Here is a 21,079-nt window from a genome sequence, read left to right as displayed (position 1 = left end):
GAACCGCAACTCACTCAGGGGGCGCTGACGTAGCGACACGGAGCCTATTTAAGGTGCCATACTTTCAATAAACTCTCTCAGCCTCGGTCCTCCTCTGCATTTTTCTCTCTTCAGGCTGCTGTGCCGGCATGCCCAATGAGCCCAGCATTGTGATCATGGCAGCCATGCCGACATAACATTTAGGCGACAAGGATGATCTACGTACATCGCGCCTACATGTGAGCTCCGACTCCCAACTTGCTTCTTCACCACATCTTCCACTTCTTCCCTCATCTCAAGCAGCATTGCAGAACTTTCTGCATTTTAACGTGACTGCAACATCATCTGCTTCACCTCCGACACTACTGCGGCATCTCCTTTATGGCTGTCCTCACCCTTCGGCCCTGCCTGCTACTGCTTTAACAGGAACACGTCACTCACCCCCCACCCCCAAACCCTTCTTGTCATGACCCGGCGCACCGGCCATTCCTCGGCTAAAATGGCGATGTGTATTGCAAGCATAGATTGACGCCGCCGCCAAGACCACTTCGCCGGACAACAAGAAAGCGTTCCTTCTCAACAAGCTGGGGTTGGAAGGCGTCAGCGTTTATTACAACCTTATCGAGGATGAGACACAGACCGAAGCCAATGAAGGGACAGGGGACTCTGAGGCAACTGACGTATAGGAAGCAATGCTTCAAGCACTCGACAAGCACTTTCATGCAGGAGATGACGAATTTTGCAGTCGCAATCATTTCAAACGCAAAGTACAAAGTCCTGCGGAGCAGACTCCAGAATTCATTCAAGATGCCTAATGGTTCGCCAAATCGTGCAAGTTTGGCACCGCTATTGAACTCATGGTTCAAAGCAGATTTTTTGTGACTTGCAGTCGCATCAATTTCACCGCCATTTGATCCAACTCGGTGAGAGCTTTACCGTCAAGAAAGCAATGAAAGTTGCTCGGGGTGAGGAACACACCGATAAAATAATGGAGAAGCTCGGCATTTTATAAATAGACGCCTTTTCAAAGCATCGTCAGTCACAAGATGGCGGCCATGACCAGTGTCATCTTCCTCGGGACCTTCAAGATGGCGGTTACGCACCCTGCCCTACTGCATTTCAACACGACGGTTTTGATGATGATGGTCTTGATGATAGCACAGAGGCAGTCGTCTCACTCATGAATGTTCAGAACTACAAGATGTGCTTTTCACACACCTGCCTGCTTCAATCCCATTTAGTCATCCAAAACTACTTGGAGCAAGTGGTTAAGAATTTGAGATTTTCCTCTGCAACCATCAAGTTTCAAGACCAAGTCAGCTTCTGTGAACCTTCACGTGACTGAACACGGTTTGTCACTTTCGGGACTTGGCACTATTAAGGCACTCAAGCTAGTGATCGATGAAGCAACTTTGTCTTGTGTCCAAACCTCATCTTCACCACTGGACTTCAACATTGGCTCCCGCTGCATGGAATATCATCCGACATCACTGAACTTATATGGTGCAGTGGACTTTGACAGTGCACCGTAGGCCAATGCCTGTTCAATTTCACCACCAGCGAGAGTGAACCAGTGTAAAGTGTTGGAACAGTCTACCCTAGTTAAAGCGTCGCAACAGCAAGCTCCACGGAAAACTCAGTTGAACTCTGCACCACAGGTCAATTTGCGTGTTGGGCACATTCCTACCAGGTTTTTCTATAGTCGCGCGCATGCTAGGGCATGTACCCCTCTTGCAAATTCTTTTCTAAAACAGTCAGATGCAGCAGTTACTTCAGCTATGCCTTCAGTGAATTCCGCATTTCAGTGCAGTTCTCATTCGCAAGTGCATTCTTATACAGCTCATAAAGTAGCTTGAATGAGTGTTTCATGTTCAGCCGTAAGGCAAGAGAGTCAGGTACTTATGCTGACTGATGTGCCCAGTCAAAATGCTCCACTTGCAGCGTCGACTGCTGAGCGTTTCACAGGATCTGAGGATTCTGTTCAGGTACCAGTTCGACGTCCAGCTGTGGTACCCAGCTAAAATTCCTTGCTTTGCCTGATAGGCATGTAACTGAACCCAGTAGTTCAACGCAGGCACCTTCACAACGAATGACTGATGTGCCCAGTCCCCATGCTTTCTCTGAAACACCTAACGCTCGTGTCTCCAAGCCTTCGTGCTCACATGCAGTCCTTTGTAAGTCTTCGCTCCCAGCTGTGCCTGAGGAGCGCGTCTGAATCTTCGGATCCTTTTGAATCTTGTTCTTCGCCTTCAGAGTTTTCTGACGGGCGCTTCTGAGAGCTAGGAAGCTAAAATGTCATGTCTTTATCTCCGCCCCGTTTCGCCTGGTAGGTGCTTAGCTTAGCGGCAAAGCTCAAAAGCAACTTCAGAGCTACTACCAGCACGTATAAAGGAGACACAGCTTCACAAACCGGAATTGCCTCAGCGGTCAAAAAGGTGGTGCCAGAAACTACGCCACCTAAAAGATTTTGTTCCACGATGTTTAATGTGTTCATATTTCATGTCATTACTTGCATTTCTATGTAACATACCTGGACAGGTGTTCAGATATCTTGTTGGCTGCTATGCAGTCTATTAAGTTTCATGTTCATCTTTTCTTATGTGTTTACGTGTTATAATATATATTTTTTCATTGAAGAAAGAAATGAGTGCTCTATTTTGCTGCTTTTGTCAAAGTAATGCCAAAGTAATGTATACTATTCACAGATGTATAACGATGCTTCCCTGCCTTTTGCTTAACACACATTCTGGCAATTACTATTGTAAAATGACACTGCTTCATCCCAGAATAATTTTGAAAAAGAGGGGTATGATGTTAGTACACCAGGGTTTCGGTTTTGAAACCACAACTTGCTCGCCCTCAGGGGTGTTGACGTAGCAACGTGGAGCCTATTTAAGGCGCCGCACTTTAAATAAGCTCACTCTCAGCCTCGGTCCCTCTCTGCATCTCCGCCTCTCTTCACACCGCCGTCTCGGCGTGCCCAATGTGCCCAGCATGGCGATCATGGCGGCCATGCCGACATAACAATACTCTTGAATTAATTATTCTAAACATCAAAAAAATTATTTCACAGTTTTTGGTTGCCAAAACCATGCTCTGATTAAGATGTACACCCCAGTGGGTGACTTCGGTATTATTTATGCCCGCCTAGGTTTTAGCATGCATCTCAGCTTAGCCATGTCTCTCAAATTTGCTCTTCTGGATGTGCTGATAATAACAAATTTATTGTGCAATAAATTTAAGGGGAAACAGTGCAAAAAAATAATTGAAACATAAAGACAAATAGGACAGCGCCTGTCCTGTTCGCCTTTCTTGCCTAGTCTTTTTCGGGCTGTTTCCCGTAATGAAGCCTTACCAAAACTTCAAGTTACGACACTTTTAAATTTTATTGTGCACTGCTGTCCATGAACTTGTGACATACGCTGGGTCAAAGTGCGTCTCAAACCCATACTCTCCAGGTTGCAGGACTTGGTCTCCACTTTCCGAGAGCTTCCTAGGAACCATACCGCTGATTCTTTTCACTGAACATGGAAGCTCTGTCTTTGCACATGCAAGACCTGCTGGTGCTGTTTGGTGCGATTGGATTGGGAAAATGTTTATTGAGTCTGCAGTAAAGTGCGCAGGCGCGCTTCCTGGTGTGAATCCCTGGTGTGAATTACTTCTTGCCTACAATCCATCTCCACAAGACAATGTCGCAGCTTGAGATGCAGACCTTCCTTCCTTCTTTTGTGTTTCAGACTGTTCGTCTGAATTTTTTAAGTGCTTGCCAAGAATGACAATGATAGATTGCTCAATTTTTAAGTGGACATTGCTAAACTAAGGTGCTTGTTGGCAACTGCTTCCAAGGATCGACACAAGCAGTTTGCTAGAGCACGCGGCATGACCAAATTGTCGGAGTCATTATTGTCCGTTATGGCACCTGAGGGATTTGAATGATTATAGTTATGGGCAGGAACAATGAAAAAATTTGTTTCAATTTCTTTCAATGCACTTTGCATACAGTTACAATTGCTTACATGTTCAAAATTCCCACTTGTTCAGCCTCTTAACGTGTGCTGCCGAGCAGCGGTGCAGACGTGAAACAGCACCAATAGTGAGACACGTTTGTCACCAGCAGCCCCTGCGTCTTTGGAGCACATGTTCTTCTTACACTGTGGTCGAGGCATTCAGTGTGGTGCAGTGTGGCTATGACGAAAATTCACCGCTGGCCGATGTGGTAATGGGCTACAAACAGTTGTGAAATGCTCGTCGCTAATATGGTTGCAGCTCATGCGAGATCACGCATGCCGGTTAGATGACGGCTGCGTTGAAGCGGCATTAAGCTCATCGCTGCATATTTAAAATGATTCGCATGCCTTCCGGAGGCTAATGAGCCCGATCTTTGCACATGCTATCGTGGTTTCCAAAAATGCATGCTGCTTTTGTTGCCGTTCCCATCTGTCTGCGTCCCGTTATCGTTTCAATAGCTTCTGTGGACGTGGACAAACTTTTTTACCAACAGATGTGGCCTCGGCCGATGAATCACCGTTTTCTGAATCAAGGCATTCGTGTGCTGTGCTCACAGAGACAAAGTTTGTGACTACTCTAAAAATCCCATGCGATGCGCGCGACTGCACAATTTTTTTTTTTTTTTCACTCCAGCTAGTCACCGCATGTGAAACAGTTTAAGCCAGGACAGCTTGTCCGCAGCGTGCTTGGCGTTTATTTAGCGTCCAAAAGAATGAAGTGAGGTGCTCACTTGCTCAGCATGAGCATGGGGGGTTACGCAACACACGCAACATGTGCGCTGTGCAGGTATTGAATATTCAAAAAAATATTATCGAAAAATTCAAACATTTGAATTGAATATTCGACTACGAATCAAATTATTTGAAAGTTCACTATTTGATTCTACTTGCAGATATTAAAGTATTCGCACGCCGCTACTAAAAAGTGTTATACAGCGGTGAGCAAATATTGGATTTCGAAATGAATGTAGTGAATGTTCGCATAACTTGATGTGCAAATCGAATATCGAATATTTGGTTTCTTGACTTGTTGACTTTTTGAATATCGATACCTTCGGTAAATAACCCAGCCGTGGTTAGTGCCTTGACGCGTGCGGTGTTTCCCCGATGCGCGATCTCTATCGGTACAAGGTTCATCCAGGTCAACGACACCGATTGAAACAATTAATACGCCGTGGACAGAGGCAAACTACAACAGCAGCGCACATATATATGGAAAAGAACGAGAGCATGTGCGAAGAACGAGCGACTGGAAGGCACATTGATCACGTCAAATATGCGAGTTCAGTGTTCATGCACACAGATTCGCGCAGCTGCAATCGCTCTACCCGCATGTAAGCGCTCAGAGGAACTTGGCACGTGTGCTTACGGCAGCTGCTGGCTGGTCGACTGCAGATCCGAATGCAGCTTCAGAGGACGCGTCATTCTAATCCTGTATGCGTGATTTAGCGACCCCTCACTGATGAGCCACCCATAGGAACATATTAGCAACAAGCTTTTCGTGATAGTTTGTGGCCTGTTATTACATCGGCCGGCGCCACACCATTAGCCACTGCCTAGCTCATTAGGCCTAATTTGAGTGGCGACGGCAACTGTCGGCAACAAAATTTAAGGTCCGTTCGATTTACCTTCACCACTGTGAACCAGACCAAAGCAGTTCTAGAGAAGTTCACAAATTGTGCAGCTCGATTTCTGCAGTGCATGTACTGCGCGACACTCGAAACGAATGCCAAGGTGCAGACGTACGTGCAGATGTTATGTTATGTCTGACTAACATGCACCAAATGCATATGTTTGAGAGGTCCTGCACTGCAGGTATGATCGGCTACTGGGGCGTAAATGCACACCACACTTGCGTAGACAAATCAGACATGCGTAAGCAGGGCTTCAAAGACGCTCGTGCCCGCCTGCTGCTGCTTCGCACCTGTACACCTGCACCATATCGACACCGACAGTGGAGTGGGTACAGCAAAAGCATGAACCAGCCCTGCACCTTTCCAGCACTTTTGAAACGAACAGCGTGGTTCAGCGGGTGCCATTGCCGCACTGCTGAAATGAACAGCAGGGTGCAGCCCCTCGTGAACTGGTTCTGGTAGTGCACGCGAATCGAACGCACGTTTAGTCACGATTACTGAATCAACTAATTGAACGTTGTACGAATTGAAGTGAATAAAGTATATAATTATTTTAAAAATGCAAATCTATTCACAGCGGTCACACAACCCTCAGAAAGCCGACAAACAGCCTTGCTAACGAAAGTGAGTGCATGGGATTATAGTAGCATGTAGTGCATGTGATGCTACATGCTACAGCATGTAGCATCACATCTATGTTCCCGTGCAAGCATCATCTTTGTGAAATACCATATGGTGACCACTTGTTCAAAACGCCATTTTTAGGTGGCTTGTAAGCACATGGTCTTTATTTGTAGCTTCAAGCGACCCGTCAAAAGACTAGCTTTGGTTTTACATGGAATGTTCAAAAATATGTGGTAGTGCACTGACCCTGGCTGGATGAAAAAATCAAAAGGAGGGTGAAGATGAGCAGAATGGCGGCACATTTCGCAATCTTGCCGTGGGCCTCCTGATTTGAGAGCTCTTCACCGGCGGTGCCAATCGACCACACGGAGCAATGCCGAGTGAAGTTATGCGCATTCCACGCTTTTGTCTGTCGTGCACATTGTTGGCCTTAACGAACTGACGATAATCTACAAAAAACAGCTACCATAAAGATGGAAAAACCCTCCTGTTTTCTGAAAGAAAATGTGAAAGCAATACTTTTCAGCAATATAAGATTGCCATTAAAGGGACATTAAAGGCAAATATTAAGTCACGCTAAAATGATAGATTAGTGCTCAAGAATCTCTAAGACGTCAATATTATAGTGAACAGAGCCTTAATAATAGAGACATTGAGGTAGATGCAGGACTTGGTTAGAGACTCCCCTATGCATTCAAGTACTTGCCCGGTGATGAAAGAACTCCTCAGTTAAATTTTATCGCTAGTACTCAACCATTAGATGCAAAAAAACATCCTTGTATTGTATTACAAGATGAAATAAAATGTTACTTTCCCAGTTCTATATCATTTTCTAGAAAAATGAACTACTGTATTTATTCGATTCTAACGACACTCGATTGTAACGCGCACCCGTTTTCTGTGACAAAAAAAAAAAACAGTACAATACCGCGCACCTCATGCTTTCATATAGAAATACTGTTTTCTCTCATTTAAAAAAAAAAAACAGATTTATTCCTAATACACTAAAGCTGCGATGAATAAAAACCCAAATGGAAGCGGCGTGCCTTGCTGCCAACATTTTCACTGCACCGGTACGAGTCACGTGGGGCAATAGATATCACTTGTCGCTATCAGACAACTCTTTATTGCTATCAACAGACCAAAGCATTTCATCCTCTGTTCCGTCCATGGCATTAAAAATCCCGCACTTTTTAAAAGCCTTGTTGAACATAGCAGATGAGATCGTGCACCATGCATCTTCCACCCATCGAGCAAAGTCCTGCAGCGAGGCACGCTTTATTTTATTGGCGGGCACAAATTCGTGGCAGCCACTGACAAGCCATTCGGTGTAGACCGCCCGAATTCCATCTTTCACTGGCTTGTTCAAACAAACATCGAGCGGCTAGAGCTGCCATGTCATGCCGCCAGGTATCATGACAAGGTCGGTGTTGTGAAGAAATGTTGCAAAAGCCAGGGGAACTCATACTTCAACGTGTTGTTTTCACTGGCTTTACTCAACAATAAATTATAACAAAAACAATGTTTCGCCACCTATGCGGGTGGCATCGTCAGTACGCAAATGGCAACAAATGAGAAGATACATCTCATTTATGTATGATATTATTATTATTATTATTATTATTATTATTATTATTATTATTATTTATGATACCGCATAGCCGGCGAAACATCTATGTTTTTGTTATATTTTATTGTTGAGTAAAGCCAGTGAAAACAACATGTTGCAATCAGGTCAGTGTTGCATGCAGCCAGCTTGTCCTTGATGCACTGGTCAAGGTGGCACCTGAACGCGTCGAACACAAGCATCCCATGCAGACCCAAATTGCCGCTGGGTCTCTTCCGCCAAACGTTATCAATCCAGTCAGCGCCAAAGTCCGTGGTCATCGTACCTTTTCCATTTGTGCGCACAATCACGCCACTCGGAAACACGATTCCTTTCGGGAGCGTCTTCCATCTGAAGATAAGGGGGCAGCTTGTGCCCGTCCACAGGGCAACAAGGCATTGCAGTTACTAGTTTTTTCATGGCCGGAAGACAAAACATGCATTTGATTTGCCCCCTTTTTTCAACGGTTGTGGTGGCAGGCATGTCAAAGTAGAGCAGCGTCTGATCGGCATTTCCAATCTGTCCAAAGTGGTAGCCATTTCTAGGGCGCAACTTCAAAACGTACTGCTAAAAAGTGTGCAATTTCTCTTCATATTCTTCGGGCAATTTTTGGCATATCCCTGTCCGCCTTCGAAGAGATAAGCCTTTTGTTTTCATAAAATTTGATAGCCAGCACTTGCTCACTTTGAAGTCACTCCGCATTAGCCCTTTCTGTAGGGCTAACTGCAGTGCCTGAGCTTTGAGCAGATCGGTCGTCACAGGCCACTGTGCCGCTCGCTGCTCTTGCATGTATTCCACGAGTAGCTCTTCTATTTCAGCGAAGTGACCCTGCTTCGGTCCACTGAAACCCTTCCTTGTTGCTTTGGTGGTGAACATATTCTTCTGTTTGCCAAGTTTTAGGAACTCCGAATGCTAGTGATTCGGCCCAATTTCCGTCCGTCTCTGCGCACATGATAACTTTCCTTTTAAATGCGGCATCATGGTGGACTCGGCGTGTCTTCGCAGTCGGCGCTTCTATGCTGACTGAATAAACGCAGAAAACGGGAAGACAGGTGGTAGACTAGGTTACACCAGTGCCTGGTTATGTGTACAATATGGAGGTATGCACATGGAGGAAGCTACAGCAGTTATATGGTGGCTAGAAGGAGAGGTGTCAGCATCGGTGCACCGGAGAGGGAGCGAGAATTCATCCAGATGTGGCGGCGCTGCTGTCAGCTCCGAGACGCCCCCCCCGCACGTGCATGCGGGCACGTAGCACCCGCTTTTTATTACAGCTATTTCACGATACCGTGTGGATTACAACAAATGCTAGTTGGCACACTCTTCTGCCGGCTCGCTGCAAAGCATGTATTGGCACTGAAAACTATGTTTGAACTTGCTTCCCTGTATAATAGCTGCGTGCGCTGCTAGCACCCCGAAGCGCTGTAAGATAGCAAATCAAATGACTTGCCATGAGCTTGCCACCAAAACAACATCCGTGCAGTTTTCGCTTTGATGCCGCAGTGTTCTCCATGATGTATCAATTCAGGTAGAAGCATCACCAACCATACTTGAACGCTTTATTTTGATGACTTGCACATCGAAAAGCAAGGTCTATTTCGTACAAGCTTCAATAAGCAAGACATTTATTTTTACACACTCTTACAATTGAATGTCAGAAACACCATCAAAAGAAAATAGACAGAAAATATGCATCAATGTAGGGGAGAACTGCAAGTTACACAAAACTCAGCCAAAGGAAGTAAATAAGGCAAGTAAAAAGAACAGTCCATATGCTTTGCCAAAATGGGCATACACACATGGCATTGAGGTTTGATTGGCAAACACAGATACAGTCATAAACCAGTTTACAAAAGTTGATTTCTACCTATGTCAAACACAGCAAATTTGATTTCACAATCTGGCTAATGGGACCTTTGTAACAATGTCAATAAGAAATTACTAGAGCCACAACAGACGACACAATGTGGGTAATGTACAATAACATAAAAAACAAAACCTTGTTGGCTATGTTAACATCATGAAAGTTAAGAGTACATCTCAACTTCAAGAACTTCATCTTTTCTCTCCTTTTTTATTTAGTTAGACGCATTTTCTCCAGCTACAAGAAAATGCATCCTTGTCAGTGTGAAGAAGCTAATGATTTGATTCGTTACTTCCACTTTGTGCTGCTCACAGCTGACCTCTTCACAGACAGGCAAGAAATGAGGCCCATGATGCAATAGTCTGCTAAGAACTCAGACGGGTACAGGAGGCCACCTCTATCTATGTAACGTATGAGGCATGACTCTGCCGGAAGCAAGCTCGAGTCCTCTGTGTGAAGCAACAGCCTGCTACATTCATTGCACTTGGTCTTTTTCAACATCTTCCAGGCCACATGGCCAATGACGTAGTAAATGATCCGAGAGTCACTTTTGTGTCCAACGATTTCAGCGTGGTCAGGGCTCTTAACACCAGATGGTCGAGTTAGCAACGAATATGTAAAGGAGGCCTGCAAATGCGACACTTCAAGTTCAGTGACATTCAGGGCAATGCCGCATGTTACCATGACTGTTTGCCAGCCTAATGGCTTCGAAAAAATGCGGGCTTGTTTTGGCAAGAGGCCGGACGACAACTCGAGCAGTGTAGAGGAGTAAATCGTTCTCTACAGTGAGCTGGTGTCGATGCTAGTAGAAGGGTTTCAGGTCCACTGGTAAATCTCGCCTGGAGGGTCACTCTTTTTTCTTGATCCACCGACGAAGTTGTGCACAAAACAGGGTCTGTTTGTTGGGATGCCTTTAACCCTTGAAGGCAGTGGTCCTTTATGGGAAAAGAGGTTTTCAAAGAGCATACGAAAGCTTCCACGTTTTCTTCGAGATCTGAGCCCTGCGGAACTACTGATGGGTGGTCGGCTAAGAAATAAGCTTCCTCTTAATTCTACCAAGCTGACGGGTGTGGCATCACCAACCATACTTGAACGCTTTATTTTGATGACTTGCACATCGAAAAGCAAGGTCTATTTCGTACAAGCTTCAATAAGCAAGACATTTATTTTTACACACTCTTACAATTGAATGTCAATTCTAAGGGGCCCTCACCCCCTTAGAACTGCCGGATCAAGAGAGCCTTCGGAAGTTCGAGGAACAGTACCGGAAACGTCAAAGGAAAGACTTCGACAGACGTCACGAAGTGCAAGAAGTGGGATCATGGGGGATTTCCACAGACTCGCTGTTGATGACATGCTTGTAGCTATGGACGACGAATCTCTCGTCGAAATGAGCTTCACACACAACACAGTTCTTCTGCAATGGCTTGTCAGCACGAGGAATCGCGCACTCCAAAGCCCTGTGTCGTTCATCGTCGACTGGAACAGCAAAGAGAGACTCCTTCTCACTTTGTTTGCGGGCCGAAACATGCCCCGCTTTGTATCGAGGTGCAAAACGGTATCTTTGCTGTTTAGACATCACTATGGCATGGCCATGTTGGTACGTAGCGATGCCAAAAAAATTCAAACCAGCACACAGCAGACATTGTGAGAACACATGCCCGCAGCTGTCTGTGCGGCGACGCACAGACAGGTGCGGCGACGGCGTGCGGCGACGGCGGTCGAAAAATGAAATTTCTTCCGATAAAGAATATTTCCGAAAATGAAAAATTCTTCCGATAACTCTCGGAAGCATTTTTCATTCAGTCATTGGGGTCACAGTGCATTAGTGTGCCTTCCTTAACTTTGTACAGCACTGAATTTAGTTTTTTGGATTCTGTCGCATGAGTGCGCTCTTGGAATCGGATGTTGGTGGCTCCACCACATGGTGCTCACTGTGCATGTTCCTCTAGTTTGAGCTGTCCATAAAGGAGTGACGCAATAAAATGATGTCGGTTGAGAGTAGCGTCTTGTCCTGTCCTCTTTCTTGTGTCTGTTGTTTTGCACTAAACAAAGTATTTATGTAACGTGTTGTACATTATATACGATACTTAAGAAATAAAATTAGATTTTACGCAATAATATTTGAGTATAGCTTCGTTTACTGCACCACAAGCAAGTGCCACTAGCCTAAAGATCGAAGTCCATCCGAAGTCTGTACTTCCCATCATTCCCATGTAGGCTGAGGCAATGCTCATGAAAGCCCCCCGTAGACACTAGTGTCACAGTTCCCTCTAGGGTATGAAACTCTATTGTCGGGCATCATTTCACTCACCGACTGCAAAGGGTGGTCACCACTTCCCTGGTTGGGTGGCGGGAGATTTGAATTTTGAAAAAGGCATTCAGACCCTTGAGATGCAATTTTCTCGTAAACTAAGTCTTTTCTTGGTACGAAACAAGCATTGTGAGGTTTCTGAATAGGATATTTAAACAGTCCATGTCGACTTGGTGTCTGCCCTTGGTGTCCCTTTAAGCACAGTATGGCGCACCGTTAAACTGAAATGAGCATTATGGACAGCTTAGCTATTTCTTCAGAATCAGAGTGAAAAAGCATGTAATTATATTTGACAGATATTCCAGTGGTAAAGAATATTTTCCAGACCTTCGTATACAAGCTGAGTGGTTATCAATGTAGGCATACTAATTTGGAATTCCTTTTTACTAAGCATCTCAATTCATATTCATGGGAATTACTCATGGCTAGTGAGATTCTCATTGTAAAGTAATGTGATTAGCCTCCTGAGCATGTGCAGTACTTTTTGTGAATATTTTGAAGCATAAATGTTCGTGTTAAATTTTCTTATATTTGATTCAATATTCAGCTTCTTTCTTTCTTGATTCAATTCAATTTTCTATTTGAAATCTGCTATTCAGTATTTGCACACCCCTAGTAAGAGTGTTTAAATTGCATTTCTGAGCTTGTTCACCCAGATTAGTATAATACCGTCTGGGAGAGCATTCCAGCAACAAATTGCACATGGCAGCGCAATCCTTCCGACTACTTGAGTTCGGCCAAAAGGACACAAAGCTACGTTGGTTATTCAGTCAGCATGACACACAGAGAGGCTCTGCTAGTGGGAATGTATTTCCATGAGTATTGTAAACTACGTTATCAAACAAGAGCCATCTTTCGATGTGATTCCAAGGATGGAAGTGCAAGATGGAAGAGGTGGACTCTGTGTCTCACAGTTAAACAGCACTGCCGATTATAGATGAAGAGCAGACCAAGCGCTTGGGCAGAGAGCCCCCTCGCCGAGGCTCAGAGGTGCCCTTCCACAATGCGGCGGACGAAGTGGCCCATCAAAGTCAATGGTGTAGGTGTCACAGCAGTGATACAGAAGCTTTCATGAAAATTCCTGTGAGCACATATACATAGTTGCCTTTTGCATGTGCAATCGGCTTGCAAAAGGCAGGCTGAGTCATGTGTGTTTTCCTTTGTTATCCATGCCTCATGCATGCATAATCAATGCCTCATCATACAAATCGTGGTGAATTGCAGAATTATGCAGAATTGCACCTTACCATATGCTCTTAATAATGCGGCTTCTAGTATTGCAGTCTGCTCCTTGAATTAAAGAAAAGAGTTTGTGCATTGTTTCTTGCAAATGCCTAGGGCTAGTCACACAGACATTGCAAGACTATGTCAAACTTACTCAGGCTAGGGGAAGTGTGGAGGCTATCGCTGGCCAAACAGCCATGGGTATCAAGTCTGTCTGCTGCTGTAGGCTGTGCAAGCTTAAAACCCAAGCGAGTGCTTGGCCAGTTTGCTATTTTGACATGTCTTGTTGCGGCTGCCATGGTGGCTGGGAAGGTGTTGTGCTAACTGTGCAGGACACTCACTTCATTCTGATCTTCAGCCGACCGGTCCGGGGCCTCTTCTTCTTCTGTGCCAGAGTCGGATTCCCATTCCTCAGCCTCCGAGCCAATGCCCTTGGCTTCGCCATTCACCTGCGTCATAAGTTGAACAGAAAAAATGTAAAAACGGCACAGACTTAAAGGGGCCCTGAATCACCTCTCGGGATCGGTGAAATACCATAATCCGTGGATACCATATGCTGCTGTGAACATCTCAGGCAAGTTTTACTATCGTACGCTGTGTGTGGAGTTCGCAAGCAGATCACGAAGTCCCCTTTCTCTCAAACGCTCCCTTTTAACGGAAGGCCCTGTCCTCACTCTCTTCTGGACGCCTTATTTTGTCACCCCCTTAGACGGCTACTATTGGCCGATAAATGACATCAAGCTGCAGCCGGCTACATGGCGCAGATACCGCGGCGGCTGCGAGTCCACTGGCTAAGCGCACTGCAGCTCACCAAGGACAATCGCATTCGGCTTATGTTTAGCGCATTGTAGGCACCAAAGGCTCAAGTCGTGGTGTCTATGTTAACACCCAAAATGAAATTTGAACTGCGCACCATGGTGACGTTAGAAGGCGGAGCCCCACTGAACCGTAGCCTTCACAGTCCAAGGCATTGAGGAAGGAACAGGAGCACCGTGGAGGCTGTGTTTGATTGCCAGTAACTCAGCTTCTGCTGAATGCATTGAAGTACTTTTTTGTGACAAAGTATTCTGAAATAGCCTCTTTGCACTTCAAATGCCTTTCTCGACTTTGCTATAAGTGAGAATACCAGAAGAAGGGGCACCTCTCCAGTGTCAACTTGTGGAACAGCAGCCAGGTCCAGCGGGGACGAGACATCATCATCCTCCTCTTCGACGGGTGCTGCAGCAGCAGCAGTGGCTGCAGCCATAGCCGTAGCCGCAGCGGAAGAGGCAGCCGGAGGTGGCTTGGCTCCGCCTGCATGAGGGTGATGTCGTGCATGGTGGTGCTTCTTTTTGTTCTTGATGATGATCTTGCGCAGCAGCTGCTTGGGCGAAGGCAGGGGTTGCCCCGGACGCAGAGGGTGCGATGGCAGGGACTCAGTGACCAGCATGTCACCAAACAGCTTGCGGCAGTAGGTGGCCATCTTGGCTTGCTGCTTAGGTGAGCAGTGGTTCTCAAAGGACAGGACGACGGGGAAGTCAGAGGTCTTGAAGGCACTCTCGGCAATGGCCTCGATCACCTCTCGCAGGAGGATCTCGGTGACCACCGTGTAGCCATGTGTCACAATGGGCTCCTCATCTGAGTTGCGGCCCGTCCAGCAGTCAAGCTCCACACAGCGGCAGCCTGCCAGCAGACACTGGCGATACATCTCGACCGACGACTTGCCTGCGTTGCCCGCAAACAATCAGCTCAAGGGATCCCTGCCATAACTGAATTAACATGCAGAATGAGGTAAGACTAGTGCGGTTCATTTGTGTTATTTCTTTCAGGAATCTCATACACTTTGTGCAGTTTGCTTCTCTTTTGTAATGAGTCAACTATTCCGGAACGCAGTCATAATGCTCTTCTACAAGAATGATGAAAAAAGAAAATAGGTATAAAATTCTAGTACTAACCATCCCTGCACATGTAGATGTGAAGAAGGGCAGCAGACACAATGCAGAAGCAAAATGAACTAGCACATGAACAAGGCCTATGCAACTAACACTCTGACGAAGTAGGGCTACGTAGTGGACTAGAGAAAAAAATAAGAATGGTGAGACATGAAGGTCATGCTATGCAGCCGCCAATAGGGTGCACACACGAATGACAGCGACCAGACAGCGTGCCATGTTGGTGCACTCCATAGCGATAAGAACACGCATACTGTTGCAAGTGCACGTCGAATAAATGCTGTCGTGTGCTTTCATGCATTGCAGCAACAGCTCCAAAGTAAAAGAATATAAGCTAAAAACGAAGCAACGAAAATGTGAATTTTTTCTGCATTTTCAAAGTGTGCATGTGCGCGTGCGATAAAGCCAGGGAACTTTCCAAACTGCGACGATGCAACGGACCTGCTGTATCAACATGTACAGATCAACTCTCTGTGGAGCCTTACAAATTCAAGGTCTGTTCTCGGCACTTTTTAGCAGGTGTGGGAACCATCGGTTATTCGACTATGCCTACAGGTCTTGTGCAAGTGTGTGGGATAGTGCCCATGCAAATTTTTCACCGTGGTTTTCCAAGTGGGGCCGTATGCACATAACTAGCACATTGTTTACATAAAATTGACTCTAAAATCACTTATAGCTTGAGTGTGTCACTGCATAGCCTTTAATTTGGCAATGCGGCATGTAAACAAGGCTCCACTTTACTATGTTTTTTGTTGTAGGCCACCCTTCGGAACTCTTCGATGGCTGCAACCCCGACTGGTCTCCGTCGCAACATTTGGGGTATGTGCTGAATGCACCTGCCGTGGAGCACTCGAGGAGAAATGTTTGGGAGCGCGTAGTCAGAACAATCTGCAGTCACCAAACATCAAATCTGCTGGCCACATGTGTTGCCGCAGAGCCGAGTATGGAGCCATTGAAGAGTTCTCACAGGTGGTCTACAACCCAAAAGTGCAGTAAAGTGGAGCATAGTTTACATGCCGCATTTCCAAATTAAAGACTACACAGTGACATATGCAAGCTAGAAGTGATACTAATGCTTATTTTATATAAACAATGTGCTACATTTGCGCAAATGGCCCCGCATGGAAAACCACGGTGAAAAATGTGCATTTACACAATCTGACATGCTTGCACGAGACAAATAGGCATAGTCAAATAACTGACGGTTGACATACTTGCTAAAATGTTCCAAGAACAAACTTTGAATTTGTAAAGATCCACAGCAAGTTGATCCACACACGTTGACACGAGAGATTCGTCATTTTGTCGCTGTTCATAAAGTTCCTTGGTTTTATTGTGCCTGCATGTGCACACATCGGAAAATGCTGAAAAAATGCACAATTCCTCTACTTTAGCTTATTTTCTCTTACATTGGAATGATTGCTGCAACACATGACAGTGCCTGACACCATTTATTTGACACACACTTGTGACAAGACGAGCATTTCACCTAGCTACAGAATGCACCAACATGGTGCCCTGACCGGTCACTGCTGTTGGTGCATACACCCTATAAGCCTGTTGCTATAAAGTATTTACTTAGTATGTTTTCTTTACGTGAGGCATGTCAGAAGTTGCTTTCTGGACACTCCTCAACAGGTTTCCTTTTAATAATCACTTTTTCTGTGTGGACTTCCTTTCAGCTTGCTTTCAGCACAGCAACTTTCCAGCAAATGATAGACACTGTCCTCCACTGGACTGAAGTGGCAGGCTTGCCTTGTGTATCTCGATGACATAGTAGCCTTTTCCGAGACATTTGAGCAGCATCTTGATCGCCTGCAGAAAGTGCTTGAAGCAATCCGATCGGCTAATCTCGTGCTTAAACCAGAAAAGTGCCATCTTGGTTATGAAGAGCTAAAGTTTCTCGGACCCGTAAGCGATAGAGGAGTCTGACCTGATCCAAACAAGCTTACGGCTGTAGAAGCATTTCCTCCTCCTGCCTATACAAAGGCCGTGCGGTGCTTCCTGGGCTTGTGTGTGTATTATTGCCATTTCATTGAAAACTTCTCGAAGATAGCAGAACCCCTGACTCGCCTTACAAGAGATGACATGCCATTTTGCTGGATGAATAAGCAACGGGTGGCCTTTGCTGAACTACAATGCAGGCAGTGAGCACCCATCCTGGCACATTTTCATGACGAGGCTGACACCGAGGTGCATACTGACGGCAGTAACATCGGTCTTGGCACAGCACTCGCCCAATGCCAAGATGGCACTAAAGGAATAATAGTGTATGCCAGCCTCACACCATACCATGCCAAGGCAAACTACTCTACCAGAGAAATAGAGTCTCTCGCAGCCGTGTGGGTGATCACAAAGTGCTGCCATTATCTCTACAGCCATCCCTTCTACGTGATGACAGACCGCCATGCTCTGTGTTGTTCGGCAAATGTACGGGATCCTTTGGGATGATTGGCACAGTGGAGTTTACAGCTACAGGAATCTGACATCATTTTGTAAGTGTGGCTGCAAACACGAAGACGCCAACACGCTGTTGTGTGCAGTCTAACAATCTTACGGAGCAGTTATACAACACCATCACAGACACGACCTCCATGTACATCGACATCCAGCACAGAACATGGGATCGCATCTTGCTTTACATGGCCTTCAAACATAATACTGCTGTACAAGAAACAATGAACGTGCTTCACACCATTTCTCCTCCTTTAGGGCCGCGAAGTTCAGACTGTACTGGACTCTACGCTTCTGCATCAAAATGCCGACCGCCTAATTGCTCATGCTGAAGAATTTGCCGAGCGTGCTGAGGAAGTTCGCCAGCTTGTGTGGCTGCACATGGGTCGATCATCATGCAGATGAGCAGCATTATAACATCTGCCACTGACAGGTGTCCTAAAAGCCCTGAGACCAATTGTGGGAGTACACCCCTGTTTGCTGCCGTGGCTTTCATGAAAAGTTGCTGAACTGGTATTTTGGTCCATACAAAGTGCTGCGCCGCATTAGTGACGTGAACTACAAAGTCGTTCCAGACAGGGCAGCCCAAACACGGCATAGATAACAACCTAGGTCTAACAGAGTTCGTGTTGCATGCATGAAATCATACACGGCATGTTCATGACTTCATTTTTATGTTTATACTCCTATGCACGCTCATTCTCTCTGTTTATTCAGACTGTGTATGTCACGCTTCACCACTGCTGCACTTTAGCCTTTACTGTGTTCTATGAATGAGCATCTGCACTGAGCATGTATGTTTTTTTAGAGTGCAGCTCTTAGATGACCATTCCTAGGATGAGCATCGGCGTCCCTCAGCGTAACTGCATGAACACACTCACGCCCCTGCTTGATAGTTCGTCGTTGTCCGCAGTTGGCTCGATTGCCACTGATCGTGCCAGCATTTCCATACTGCCCCTCCCTCTGTGAGGGGGCTGATGGCACTCGCAGACTGCCAGTCAATGCGGTGATATCGCTCTCTAATTCTTTGCCTCAATATATAGCCAAATGAAAGCACTCATACGGCTGCGCTCAAATTTTGCATTAGGGAGTAGCGTAATCTTGTGACGTTTTTTTCGCTTCTTATGCCAGCAATATGAGACTGTTGGAGTATATGCAGCTGCTTTTTTTTACAGCCTCTCTGCTCTTAACAAAATACCGCTTATAATAAATACATTTTCTGTTCTGATAATTTTGTTGTAATCAGGGCTTACTGTATGTGCAAGTGTATGCTTGGAATAAAGATTCAGACTAAAGTTAGCCCAACAACCTGCAACAATCTAGAGTGTTGACCCAAATAACGTTGCTTTGCTCAGTCAAGCAGTTGTACTTAAATCAAGCGGCCACCAAGAAATTGACCCATTATGATGTCCCAGCATCAAAGCTCTAACAACTTTAGCCACATGACTGCAAGGTGCTACCAGGGGAGCAGTGCAGGTATTCCAACAAGCGAGAAAATTTAGTTAATTTTATGGAATATTGTGTGGATAGACACCACAATGTTGAAAGTTAAGATTTGGTCACTGATCATGAAGCGCAGATTCTTGCACAAGATAGGAGTATGAATATCAGAAGCGTAGACTGTTGGGCCAGTTGGTGCACCATGTAGTGTCATTGAGTGGAAATACGGGCGGGAAGAAATGGAGCAAACAGGATGAGCATCTGTTCTGTCCACTGTGTCTCTTCCCGCCCGTATTTCCACTCAACAACACTACAGGAAGATGAAAAGTTATTCTCAACTACCTATTCTATGACAGCATCATAAAATATGCATTCCAGTTGAGCAACGCACCTTCCTATTGTCTTTTTCCTTTTTTTTTTTTCAAGGCGTATGCTTTTGTGCGTCTTACAGTGTAAAACAGTGAGGCCTCCTCCTGAAAGTCCTTTCAAGACAACATTAGCAGGGGACCCTCCATCCATGCACAGTCTGAGAATAGTGCAGACCGGTTGTTGCCCTCACCAGTGAGTTGATGTCCAGTGAGGTACGTGTTGTGCGAGGAGTTGATGAAGTAGTGATTCAGGGGCTGGTCCATGTCCATGCTCAGGTCAAACTTTTCTGGTGACACGATCGGGTTGTCAGCGCCCATAAGGTAACGCAAAAAGCCGTCCACGGAGAACAGACCCTTGGCCACGTAGCTTTTGTTTGGCTCGTACTGGGCTGCAAGTGGGCGTTCACGAGATCACTTGCCACAAGACACCATGTGAGCATGCGCAGCCTCACACTAATGTTTGGCCTGCCTGTTCTGACATGCACGCTGAACGAAGCAGCCTCTGAAGCCGGGCAAATTTGAATGCTCACACTGACACATGCAAGAACTTGTTTATGCCAGAGGAATGTGGGGCACAAAAGATGCACATATGCACAAGCACATTGTGCGATATAAGAAATCCCAACAACATACAAATACAGCAAATGGCTGCAGGAGTAATTATTTTGCATCTTGACAGTGTTTGCAATATATCATCGTAAAAACTACACCCAAGTCACACAACGCATAGGCATAGGATATCAAGGAACTGGATATGTGCAATCGGCTAATACTTTTATTTGAGCTTATTGATATTTATTTTTGAGTTATACCATGTATTTCTTTTACACTAGCCATGTTTCTGTTCACCATTCTCAAAATTTTTCACGCCATATTTGCCATGTTGTTTGCCATGTATAAGCTACTTATCTAACACTATCAGTCCAATATTTTTTCTTTCTTTTCTTTCATTTCTTTCTCTTCTCTTTTTTTCCTTTTATTAATTACTGACTTCCACGTGTTTGATTCTGACCTTTTCTTTTAAAGTTATTTTTCTCTTATTTGTATTTTGTATCTGTAATCAGGTATGTGTGTTTTGCCTCTGTATCTACATTTGCCCCCACCCCTATACTATGTACAACTGTAACTTGAGGGTATAATAAGTAAACAAATAAATTTTTAAAAACCTCATGCCTGACGCGAGACCGCCAAACCCATTCTTTAAATGCTATATATTTTACAACCCCCCACTTTTATTCACTACTATAATGTGGCTCATTACAATGTTTTTTTATTATTATTGCTTATTTGTGCTCTTTATGCTCATGTCATCCCCTTCCCTACTTAGGCTACTAAGTGCACAGGCAAAAAACCCCCATCAGCAGAATCAAGACGGAGTGCCAAGGTCTGTCGTTTTCCTGAATGCTTGCCATTACTCATGGTAGTTTTCTTGTTTCACCTTGTAGCTCAGTCATGACAGTTTACTTGTGACAACGAGAGTATTGCTGCAGCTCTACTTCCACGTCCTTTGAGTGACGCATTTATTTGCGCGATTTGCGCGCGTGACACACATTGTGCTTCTTGTGTTTGACAGCACGTGAGTGTTTGGACATGCGTCTTGATTGGTACCATTTCTGTAGCGGCAAACTGTAAGC

At 45.3% G+C, this 21,079-nt stretch overlaps 1 protein-coding gene across 3 annotated transcripts in view; it reads right to left on the bottom strand.

Annotated features, from left to right (window-relative positions):
• Positions 1 to 21,079, bottom strand: part of LOC135911545 (1-phosphatidylinositol 4,5-bisphosphate phosphodiesterase classes I and II-like) — a 590,731-nt gene that overhangs the window by 301,129 nt on the left and 268,523 nt on the right. For all 3 annotated transcript variants that reach the window (XM_065443866.2, XM_065443867.2, XM_065443868.2), the window contains 3 exons: positions 19,637 to 19,834; positions 14,394 to 14,956; positions 13,594 to 13,701 (listed from right to left, as the gene is read on the bottom strand). In XM_065443866.2, coding sequence (XP_065299938.1) covers positions 13,594 to 13,701; positions 14,394 to 14,956; positions 19,637 to 19,834 — 869 coding nt within the window. The remainder of the gene's footprint in view (positions 1 to 13,593; positions 13,702 to 14,393; positions 14,957 to 19,636; positions 19,835 to 21,079) is intronic.

The sequence above is a fragment of the Dermacentor albipictus genome, chromosome 7 (genome assembly GCF_038994185.2).
Source record: "Dermacentor albipictus isolate Rhodes 1998 colony chromosome 7, USDA_Dalb.pri_finalv2, whole genome shotgun sequence".
NCBI lineage: Eukaryota > Metazoa > Arthropoda > Arachnida > Ixodida > Ixodidae > Dermacentor > Dermacentor albipictus.
The sequence above is the reverse complement of the archived record's forward strand: the minus strand, read 5'-3'. Positions and strand labels throughout refer to the sequence as shown.